The following is a 12,032-nucleotide window of genomic DNA, read 5'->3' on the forward strand; positions in this document are numbered from 1 at the left end:
CCAAAATATATTTAGTACACATTATATTACACGCCACTTCTTCTTTTCTGAGATGCGTGTCTGTATTGGGGATCAAATCTAGAGCGTACATCAGAGCTGCATTTCTACCCCAACACCATCTGAGAACTCCTCATGTTGTCTTGTTTGTTCTTTATTTCATTGATTTTGAGAGAATCTTGTTATGTATCCTGGAATTTGCTATATACCCCAAGATAGCTTAGAATCTATAGCAATTATCCTGCTTCCGCTTCCAGAGTACTGGGATTAACTGCTGTGATTTTGATGAAGCCAGTAAAACTAGAACAGAGTACGCAGTGACAGTGGTAGGTGAGGTCAGCAACCAGGCAAGGCAACACAGTCATTCTCAGAGGACTGAGGATGGGAAGAGATAGAGTGAGAAAAAAGGAGAACCCAACTTGTGCTTTAAAACAATCTCCCAGGCTGGAGAGATGGCTCAGCAGTTAAGAGCACTGACTTCAGGGGCTGGGGATTTAGCTCAGTGGTAGAGCGCTTACCTAGGAAGCGCAAGGCCCTGGGTTCGGTCCCCAGCTCCGAAAAAAAAAGAACCAAAAAAAAAAAAAAAAGAGCACTGACTTCTCTTCCAGAGGTCCTGAGTTCAATTCCCAGCAACCACATGGTGGCTCACAGCCATCTGTAATGGGATCTGATGCCCTCTTCTGGTGTGTCTGAAGACAGCTACAGTGTACTTATATATAATAAATGAATAAATCTTTAAAAAACTATCTCCCTGGCTTCTGAGTTAAGAGCAGTAGTCCAGCAATGACAGACACAGAAGACTTGCAAGATTATTATGGAATAACCCAGGTAAATGATGAGTTCTGCTCAGCTTTGAGTACACAGACAGGCCCTGTGATTTCCCGATGCCCTACCTAATACAGAGTGTCAGAGAAAAAGTTACAGTGGCACCAAGGCTTTAGTTGAGCGTGTGTGTGTGTGTGTGTGTGTGTGCGCGCGCACGCAGGGTAGCCTCAAATTCACGGAGATCTGTCTACCTCTGCTTCCCAAGTGCTGGGATTAAAGTGTGTGCCACCATGCCTAGCCTAAGGTTGTTGAGTCACTGAATTAAATTTAAATTTAACTAATTAATCAAATAATTAATTATGTGCACACACATGTGTGTGGTGCAAGTGCCCATGTGCACGGATCATGCATGGAAATCAGAAGAGAACTTACAGCAGTTCATTCCCTCCTACTGCCCGGGTTCTGGGGTGAATGCAAGTCATTAAGCTTGGCAGTAACTGCCTTTTCTTGCTAAGCCGCCCTGCCAGCCTCAAGCCCCGGATTTTAAGTCAGCTTTAGGTGTACAGGCCTGTAACCTGCGACCCAGGAAACAGGAGGAGCATGATTTTGAAGACAGCCTGGCAACATAAGGAGACCCTATCTCAAAACAGACAGACACATGCTCTACACTTCCTTACTTATTTTGAAGTACAGTCTCACTATGCAAGCCTGGCCAGCCTGGAACTTGCTATGTAAACCAGACTGGCCTTGAACTCACAGAGATTCACTGGCCTCTGCTCCCAAGTGCTGAGATTAAAAGTGTGTGCTATCCTGCCCAGCCTAGTACTCTGGGTACCGAAGCTGGGTACATGACTATGTAATATGTAAGACTCAGAGGGCTGAGGCTGGCCTAAATAGAAAAACCTTGTAACATTGAAGAGAGAGGAAGGTGAAGAAAGAGGAGGAGGAAGGGGCGATGGTAACATGATTTGGGGGCCAGCAAGATGGCTCAGGGAGGAAAAGTATTTTCGGCAAAAAACTGACCACCTCAGTTCAGCTCCTCGAAGCCACGTAAAAGCGAAGGAGAACTGACCCCACTAAATTAATCTCTGGCCTTCACATGTGTGCCACAGTACATGAGCACCCCCTACCCCCATGCACAATGCACTTACACAGTAATAAATAAAGAATAAACCTGAGCTTTGCAACCAGAAAATTTATAAGCATATAATGAAGTGAACTGATCAAAATTATACAGCTAGTTAGTTAAACACTGTGCATCTAATATTAGAACCTGAGTTTTAGTCCCCAATTTTTGGTTCAGTCTAGGGTCATGCTTCGTTTTCTGGAAATAAACAAGTATAACCAAACTACTCATCTCTCTTGTAACCCAATTCTAGTCATTCCTTCTTCAAAGAAGGAAGCCTACTTACCGTGTGGTAAGATCTGAAGGATGCTGCCAGTCTGGGTTCTGCATATGAACTTGATCCATCAGAGCATCGAGCTCTCCCAAGGCACCTGCGATAGAGGAGTGTGTGCTTAGTAAGCAGTTGAGTGTACTCTGTTTGCCTAGATCAAAGCAAATCACAGGCTTCAGGAGAGGAGAAATGGGCGTTTGACCTGATAATACCTGCTCTGGTCATCACAATTAACCAGCACAGGAACTGTAAGCCAGAGTGAAACACTGCTTTTGGAGGATGTGCTCACTCCTTTAATGCCTATCCTATAAGGTATGAGAAACGTCACAGGCACCTAGGACATGACAGGGAACAAGACATTGTGTCTGTCCCTGCCTTCACTCAAGCTAATTAATGTGGGAGATAAGTGATTTTGATGTGATAAAGAGATATTCGAGTGACTACTCAGCCTGGATGTGAGAACTAGGGAAGGCTTGTGAGGGGTCTGAATGACGCAGAGAAATCAGGGAGGTGAGCAGGTTGTGGGAGGCCTGTTTAAGAAAAGTAGATGACGGGGTTGGGGATTTAGCTCAGTGGTAGAGCGCTTGCCTAGGAAGCGCAAGGCCCTGGGTTCGGTCCCCAGCTCCGAAAAAAAGAACCAAAAAAAAAAAAAAAAAAAAGAAAAAAAGAAAAGAAAAGTAGATGACACGAAGCTACAAAGACAAAGGAATAGCAAAACCCAGGAAGGGAGAGAGAGCGTTCAGAGAGATGCAGACAGGCCCTCTTTACTAACAAGATAAACTGTTAAGGAGACCTTTGACGATCTGACAATGTAACAGACATTCCATGTTATCTTAATTTAAAAACCATACGGTATTCAGAAGCTACTCTAACTTCTCTTAGACAGTGTTCTTTGCTGTGAAGAGACACAAGCAAGGTAACTCCTATAAAAGAAAGCACTTCATTAGAGGCTTGCTTAGTTCTAGGTTAGTCAACATAGCTGGAAGCAGGCAGGCAGCAGGCAGAGAGACTGGGCCTGACACGAACTTTTGAAACCTCAAAGCTCACCCTTAGTGACATACTTCCTCCAACAAGGTGACAGCCCAATCCTAGAACAGTTCCACTAAGTGGTGGGGGACCAACCATCCAAGCACATGAGCCTACAGAGCTTATCATCCAATCTACCACACCACTGTTCACTGAGATATACAGTACAATTTGGGAATGGTGAATTTCACTGTGTGGGGTTTTTTTTTTTTTTTTCTTTTTTTTTCGGAGCTGGGGACCGAACCCAGGGCCTTGAGCTTGCTAGGCAAGTGTTCTACCACTGAGCTAAATCCCCAACCCCATTGTGTGGGTTTTTAAATAGTTTTTATTCCTTTTAATAGATTGTATTAAAATCATATATAGAGGGAAATGTTCTAATACCACTTGAAAGATAAAAAAACTATAGCTCAGGGACGTGAATTGCCTTATCTATTTAATAATCCAGAACTTAGGTTGTTGTTACGTGAGACCATGCTCTTGTCATGATGTGATATGCTTTTTAAAAAAATTTTATGGGCCAGATGTGGTGGTGCATGACTTTAATCCCAGCACTCGGGGAGCAAAGGAAGGCAGACCTCCCTTCGTTCAAAGACATCCTGGTCTACACAGTGAGTTCCACGGCAGCCAGGACTACACAGAGAAATGCTGTCTCAAAGCAAAACAAAAACACACAACAACAATCCACTTTAGATTTATGCACATGTATGTATGTATGTATGTAAACATATGCATGCCCAGTGTCCAGGGAGGTCAGAGTTCGTTAGCCACCATCTGAGTGTTGGGAACTGAACCTGGATCCTTTGCAAAAAGATTCAAGTCCTCCCCGTGGCAGGACAAAGGCTCCTCCATCTTTTTTTTTTTTTTTAAAGATTTATTTTATGTATATGAGTATACTGTAACTATCTTCAGACACACCAGAAGAGGGCACCAGATCCCATTACAGATGGTTGTGAGCCACCATGTGGTTGCTGGAATTGAACTCAGGACCTCTGGAAGAGCAGCCAGTGTTCTTAACCTCTGAGCCATCCCTCCAGCCCAAGGCTCCTCCATCTTGTCTCAGCTACAGCCATCTTTGGTTTAACCTGAAACCAATTCCGCCTCACTTTCTACAACCCACCCTCCCCCTGCTCTATGAGAAGTCCCACAGCTAAGAACCCAATGCTGTTGCAGAAATGCGCTGATCAGCAGCGTGCTTTGGCTTCTGGTAAACTGCTTGCTTGCTTACTTCCTTCTGCAGGATGCCCGGTGAGAAGTGTTTTCAGTCTCCATCTGGTCTAACACAGACCTCAATTCAGGTGTTGGCTGAGCTGGCTGACCTTTGGGTCTCTACCCTGCAAACCTAGTAGCCTCTGAACCATCTTTCTTCCCTGAAATGCTTGTAACCGTAACACTTGGGAGGCTAAGCCTCCCATCTAGATCCCATCTCCATGGCTTACAGACATTCTGACTTGGCAATAAATCCACAGCTTCTCTATCAACACACTTCGGCTGTGAGCTTAGGGCGGTCAGGACTGATCTCCGCTGCAGAGGCTGTGGACAAACTTTCATAGACTCTGCCATCTTCTGTCTCAACACAGGACTATCGGTCTTTCATTATTAATTTGGGAATAAATTAGAGTTGTTCTAATTTTAACTCTTGTTCTCCCAGTCATCTTCCAAAGTCTAAAAAATGCCACACAACAAGATCCGCAAACCTTTAAGTTGACCAATCAGAAAGGGGGACATGGGGCTGGGGATTTAGCTCAGTGGTAGAGCGCTTACCTAGGAAGCGCAAGGCCCTGGGTTCGGTCCCCAGCTCCGAAAAAAAGAACCAAAAAAAAAAAAAAAAGAAAGGGGGACATGCAGTCCACTGGAAATGGTGACCATGAAGCCAGCCCAGCTCTTTGGCACAGTTCCAGAAGGCTGAGCCGAATGCTGCCATTGCTGTCATCCTGTCTCTCACTTTTAGGTTTTGTTCTCTGCATCCTTGGGAGTTTCCTGTGTTATGATTTATTTTATATCCTTCCCTGAGAAAATTATGTCTGTGTCTTTTTAGCAAAGTCCTAAACTTACTACCCCTTCTGCTTTTAGGGAAATAACTTTATCTGGTCCTATCTGGAAGCCTCCTTATGCCCTAGAGACTGTGATAAGCATAAAGACACTAGACACTTCTTTATGAGGCCATGACTCCAGAATCTTCTCACTGTATCCACCCCTAAGCAAACTCAAACAGTATAATTAGAACAGGCTAAACTTAGAGATAGTTGACAAACTGAGTAGCCAGGAGAACTGGCAAAGGATCAAAGGCTTCTTCTAACAATAGAGCTAAGAACTCTCTGAAAATGTAGTTTAAAGATAGGTAGGTAGTTGTATGGGGTATTCTCCTAGAGGAGTAGAACACAGTAATAAAGACAAATCAATTAAAAAACCTGTCTAATACTAGAGATGATTAAAATATTTAAGTAAAAGGAGTTTGGTATCACGATTTCCCATCCATAAAAAGACTGGCTCAGAAATTTTCTATTTGTCTGGAGCACTTTGAAATCGCGACTGCTGCCAGCCTAAAAACAGGCTGTCATATATTAAACATGTTTGCTTTGGCAGAAATATCCTTTAAAATGGAGTTATGGGTCTGATAAAAAAATGAAATCTGTTCTACCTGTACTTGTGGGCTGTAATTGAACCTGTAACCCTGGACATGCAATGAAAAATCAGACACATGTTCAGAGACAAAATAATATGATCTGTACCTTCTTGGGAAATGGAATCTGTCTTTGTTTTATGAAATCTGTATACATAAGGAAGCAGCCTGGTTGCTAGTCAGTCAGAACTGCAAGGTTTCCGACCACCATGCCTGACTCGATCCTTCCTCACAGACTCCTTATCTCCTCTTGGGGGCTTGTCAACTGCTGGGGCTGGCCTACTGCAGTCATGGGTTCAAGGGTACCCTGAGCTACAGAGGCCATGCCTCAGAAATAAACAAACAAAAACAAAATCCCGAAAAACAGAAAGTAAGAAAGGAAATCAGTAGCAACAACAGCGCTCTGAAACTCGGAGCTGGAGAGATGGCTCAGTACTGACTGCTCCTGCAGGGGCCTGGGCTCCGTCCTCAGCGCCCATATGGCTAACAGCTGTTTGTAACTCCAACTTCAGAGGATCCAACACCCTCTTATGGTTTTCACAGAACTAGGCATGTATGTGATACACTGATGTATGCAGTCAAGATACCCATGTACATAAAATAAAAATAAATCTTAATAAAAAGAAAAAAGAAAGAAATCCTGAAACTCCGGCTTACACTACACAAAAACTACACAGAAATAAAAATTATATCTGAGTTAGGAAACAGTTTACCTAGACCAGTGGTTCTCAAATTTTACTGTGTATTCTGATTAGATGGAAATTATAATACACACTGCTGGTGGCTCATGTATACCAAGGTTCCCGATCGTGTAGCTCTGGGATTTCATATTCTTTTTTTTTTTTTTTTTTTTTTCCGGAGCTGAGGACCGAACCCAGGGCCTTGAGCTTGCTAGGCAAGCACTCTACCACTGAGCTAAATCCCTAACCCTGGGATTTCATATTCTAAACAATACTCACACTGTTGGTCTAAGACCTCTCTTTCCACTTTAAAAAATGTTAGGATAAACAAGCAGGTAGCCTTAAACTCAGAACTGAGATGAGATCTGCCTGCCTTCCTGCCTCCCCAGCGCTGGGGTTAAAGGTGTCTGACATCGCCACCCAGCTTCACTTTTTTTTTTTTAATTTGGTAAGTTTTGTGTTTGTTCTTTGGAAAAAGAAAGAACATAGAGTTAGGTGGGTAGGAAGTTGTGAGTGGAAAGTATATGATCAAAATATACTGTATGAAAAAAACCAAAGTTCTTTATACACACATGCGCATACACAACTGCTTCTGCAGGTTTAACCATTCCTAGAACAAGGCAATGAACACGAACTGAAACGAAGGTAAATCGTGCTCAGTTCTGAGGCAGCAAAGATTATCTTCCTAGTTTTTAAACATATTCCTATAACAGTTATATAAATCTAAATAGAAAACTCAAAGACGTTTTAGGGGTATTCCCCATCTTTCTGAAAAGTTGAACATTACTAATTACATTCAATCATATCTTTTTTTTTCCTTTTTTTTTCCCCTTTCTTCTTTTTGGAGCTGGGGACTGAACACAGGGCCTTGCGCTTGCTAGGCAAGCGCTCTACCACTGAGCTAAATCCCCAACCCCCAATCATATCTTGAAAAAGGAAAGGCGATGAGACATTAGCCAGCATCGCTACTCTGTCATGAGGGCTTACTATGTAGCCGCAGTTGACTTGGAAATCCATACTTAGGTCAAACTGGCCTCATATTCACAGAGCTCTGTCTTTCCCTCCCTCCAGAGTGCTGGGATCAAAGGTGTTACCACACTGTACCTGGACTGGATTAGTTTTTAAAGATACTACACTGCAGAGAGCTGAGCAACTGAGGCAGAATGTGAGATCTAGTAGCCATGGGTCCTACAGGCTACCGTATTCCATCTGTTTTTTAATTACATGAAGATGGGTTTTGTCATGTGTTCCTTGAACATGCCACCTTGGCAGCATTGGGAGAAGGGATGATGCAGAGTGGCAGGACTTTGGGGACATTCATGACCATCAGAATAGCCACCCAATGCTAATCAAGACCAAGGCTGTCCACTACACATATTTCCTGTGACATCCTGACACTTGTACTATAACAGAATGAAGTTTTTACAAAATGGGTTTGCAAGATGGCTCAACAGGTCAAGGCAGTTGCCAATGTCCTTGCCAAGCTAAGTTTGGTCCTCAGAAAACAGAAGACAGAACCCACTCTACCAAGTTGTTCTCTTATTCACACACACACACACACACACACACACACACACACACACACACACAGAGACACAGACACAAGTGTAAAAACATATTTACATGTCAATCTTACTTTAAACAGGACTGTTGAATACAACTACTTTGATTAAAAAGAGAGTGAGGTAGTTTTCCTAACCACTAGTGATCCCAGCGCTAAGGAGATAGAGGCAGGCAGATCACTAGGGTCCACTGGCCGAGCTTCAGGAAAATGAGAAACTTCAAACAAAAACTAAGGTGGATGCCTCCTGAAGAATGGAACCTGAGGCTGTCCTCTGGGACACACACACACACACACACACACACACACACACACACACACACACACCATGAGATGTGTCTCGTTAATAAGGCAGTGGCTTATTACTAGTAATTGTCCGAGACAAGAGTTTCACCATGTAGCCCTGACTGGCCTTGAACTCTGCCTGCTTCTGCCTCCTAAGTACAGGAATTAAGGGCTCGTATTGTCATGCCCAGCCTAAGCTTGTTTTACATATAAATTCTTTTTTATTCTTTTCATTTATTGAGGCAGGGTCTCATCGTAGGCCAGACTTAGGACTATCTTGCCCCCCACCTCCCCTAAGTACCAGAACCACAGGCATGAACCACTATACCTTCTTAGGGCCAGAAAAGAACAATCACTTTTTCCCCAAAGATATACTTTTTGAGGTTGTCCCATTACTCTGTTGTAGGAAGCAAGAAGTCCTCAGTGAAAGTGTACTGGTGACTTGGTCACAGCCATGTCAAGAGTCAAGGCCTCAGAACTATAGACTGGCAAGTCTTCCTGGGGTGAGGCTAAGAGGGACGGCAAAGCTTTCTTGTCCAAGTGCCAATGTTGACAGTCTGTGCAGAAAATGTCCACTGTAGCTCCTCTCCCACCGATGTTTATGGCCTGAAGATTACTTTCCTACTGAGATCTCCCTTCCTGGCTCAGTTGTAGCCAATAGCCTGGCTTCCTTACTCACTGCATAGAATAAACATGCTGAGCTTCTAAGGTGCTACTGCTTCTCAGCAGGGAGCCCAGTCCACCTGATCTTGGCTTTTTGTATGTCTGTGTGTGTTTGTCATTTCTTCATGCCCCTGCCTGCTTAGGTCAATCCCTGGAGCTGTGCAGAGAATTCCATCAATGTGTCCTCTCTGCAGGTGATACCTTGTTTTTGCTGGCCTTTATACAAGAGAGGCCATTAAAGGCATGCACACAGCACCTGAGAGGCAGAGGCAGGCGGACCTCTGAGTTCAAAGCCAGCCTGGTATACAGAGTGAGTTTCAGGACAACCAGGACTACACAATGAAACCCAGAGAGAGGAGGGGAGAGGAGAGAGGGAGGGAGCTCCAGAGAAAGGGAGGGAGGGAGAGAGTATGAATATATCCAATGCCAAAATCTCTTCCACTCAAAGAAGCGTGGAGATTTGGACTAGTCTTGTGCTTGCATCCTATTTCAGTGTAATATTGGGCACATGTATGCACATAGCCCATATATACATAAACACAATAAATAAATTTAAAAAATGTGAAAGAATATATTGCCAAGGCAGGTGTGGCATTTAATTCCAGCACTCGGGAGGCAGAGCACTGTGAGTTTCAGTCTCATCTAGTCTACAGAGTGAGTTTCAGGACTATATAAAACTCAAGGATCTAGGGGTTGGGGATTTAGCTCAGTGGTAGAGCGCTTGCCTAGCAAGCACAAGGCCCTGGGTTGGGTCCCCAGCTCCAAAAAAAAAAAAAAAAAAAGAGGAAAAACAAAACCAAACAAACAAACAAAAAACTCAAGGATCTGAAGCAAGCCCCCCAACTGCTTTTTTTTTTTTTTTTTTTTTTCCGTAGCTGGGGACCGAACCCAGGGCCTTGCAAGCACTCTACCACTGAGCTAAATCCCCAACCCCCAACCACTTTTTTATGACAGTACAATACCCAGCCGTGAAGCTACCGTAGAGGAGTCACTTGGACTCAGATGCTTCAAACCTGGGCAATATTACATAAACTATTAAAAAAAATCAAGGTCCAGAATTGTTAACTAATTTGTCTAAGGTCCCAAGCAACAATGTACTATTATCAGAGTTGAGTCTCCTTGAAAGCAAGAATCCTATTACAGTATGTCTTACAATCTGGGCAGTACCTTAATACAGCACTGAGTAAAGAAAGAGGGTGCAAGAATTTTGTTTCTGTCGCTGCAACAAGAAATGTTATTTTTGTTCTTTTGTAGGTTTGTTTTGTAGGTTTGTCCCTAGTCTACAGAGTGAGTTCCAGGACAGTCAGAGCCTTACAGAGAAACCCTGTCTCGTAAAACCAAATAAATAAAACAAATAGAAAGATAGAACAAACTTGTTTCTAAGAGTGACTTTTATTAGGAGATTTACGAATCTGGAGATGACGGTAGCTAACATTCACCAAGCAGACATGCACCAGGTTCTGCTGTATATACATCATTGAAGTTTTAACAATTGCTAATAAGAATTTGTCTTATTCTTGAGAAAACAGAAGTTTGGAGAAGATACTCAACCACCATCTACTATCTTGATTGGTAAGTCAGATCCAAATTCAGGTGAGGCTAATAACTCAAAAACCTTATTTTAGATCTTAGCTCCAACCTCTTCTTCCTCCAAATTTAGAGATTCTAACAAGAACTGGAACATTTAAATGTTCTTTTCTCTTCATAGTCCCTAACAGATGGGTTTTCTTGGACCAACAATCAGTATCATGATTTTATTTTTAGGTTGTGGCTAAAAGGTAGTAAAGATTGTCCTTTGTTCTGTGGCTAAATTGAAATTCATCTAACAAAATTTGTAGGGGAAATTCAATCACTAATATGAACCTTAACTTATAAATATGAAGCTGGTGTTGAGAAAAAATCCATTTAATAATTTGAAAAGTGGGGGCTGGAGAGATGGCTCAGTGGTTAAGAGCACTGACTTGCAGAGGTCCTGAGTTCAATTCCCAGCAACTACATGGTGGTTCACACCATGTGTAATGGGATCCGATGCCCTCTTCTGGTGTGTCTGAAGATACCTACAGTGTACTCACATACATAAAATAAAGATTAAAATAATAATAATAATAGTAATTTGAAAAGTGGTGCTGCAAAGATGACTCGGATTAAGAGCACTGGCTGTTCTTGCAGGACCTGGGTTTCATTCTTAGCTCCTACAACAGCTCAGTCATTTGTAACTTCAGTTCCAGAGGATCTAATGCCCTCTTCTGGCATCTTACTATCACCAAGCACACAGATGGTACACATGCACATGGTACATACGCATGCATACATTTAGATAAAACACTCATACACATAAAAGAGTTGAAAAGTAAGTTGTATCAAAAATGAAGAGAATAGAGAGATGGGTATCTGCTATTCCAGTTCTGACAAGTTTTAGAGTTCACCTTATTTTGTACAGTATAAAACCAAAGAATAGGTAGGGTTGCAGAGATGGCTCAGAGGTTAAGAGCACTGACTGCTCTTCCAGAGGTCCTGAGTTCAAATCCCAGCAACCACATGGTGGCTCACAACCATCTGTAATGGGATCCGATGCCGTCTTCTGGTGTGTCTGAAGACAGCAACAGTGTACACATATACATAAAGTAAATAAATCTTTAAAAAACAAAACAAAGAATAGAATCTGTCATCTGGCTAGTAACTAGATAGAACATATCCTAGCACTAACAGGTTATTAACTGAATCAATTTGGTCTGTCCTTAGGAATGTGACAGGGTACAGAAACAGATAACTATAATACACGAGACGGATGGGGCTCTAGAAGAGAACGATCAATTTAGATAGTTACAGAGCAGCAGCAGCACTCTTCGGCCGGTGACATAAGATTAAAGAGAACCTCAATAGAAAAACAATGGCCTATTTTTAAGGTGTTTTTGAAGACAAGAAATTTGGCTCTATGTTTGAGTCTTTCTTCACTATGAAACCTACTTATATGATTAAGAATCTCCTCTCCCCAAACCTAAGAAATTCTTTTGTATATCCAGACAGGCCAAAAGATA

At 42.6% G+C, this 12,032-nt stretch overlaps 1 protein-coding gene across 15 annotated transcripts in view; it reads right to left on the reverse strand.

The window, feature by feature from the left end:
* The window catches only part of S100pbp (S100P binding protein), a 41,518-nt gene that overhangs the window by 4,853 nt on the left and 24,633 nt on the right, over positions 1 to 12,032 (reverse strand). For all 15 annotated transcript variants that reach the window (XM_063288263.1, XM_039110609.2, XM_006238959.4 and 12 more), the window contains one exon: positions 2,175 to 2,259. In XM_063288263.1, coding sequence (XP_063144333.1) covers positions 2,175 to 2,259 — 85 coding nt within the window. Of the gene's footprint in view, positions 1 to 2,174; positions 2,260 to 12,032 lie in introns of those variants that run through there.

This window comes from Rattus norvegicus, chromosome 5, assembly GCF_036323735.1.
Source record: "Rattus norvegicus strain BN/NHsdMcwi chromosome 5, GRCr8, whole genome shotgun sequence".
Taxonomy (NCBI): Eukaryota; Metazoa; Chordata; class Mammalia; order Rodentia; family Muridae; genus Rattus; species Rattus norvegicus.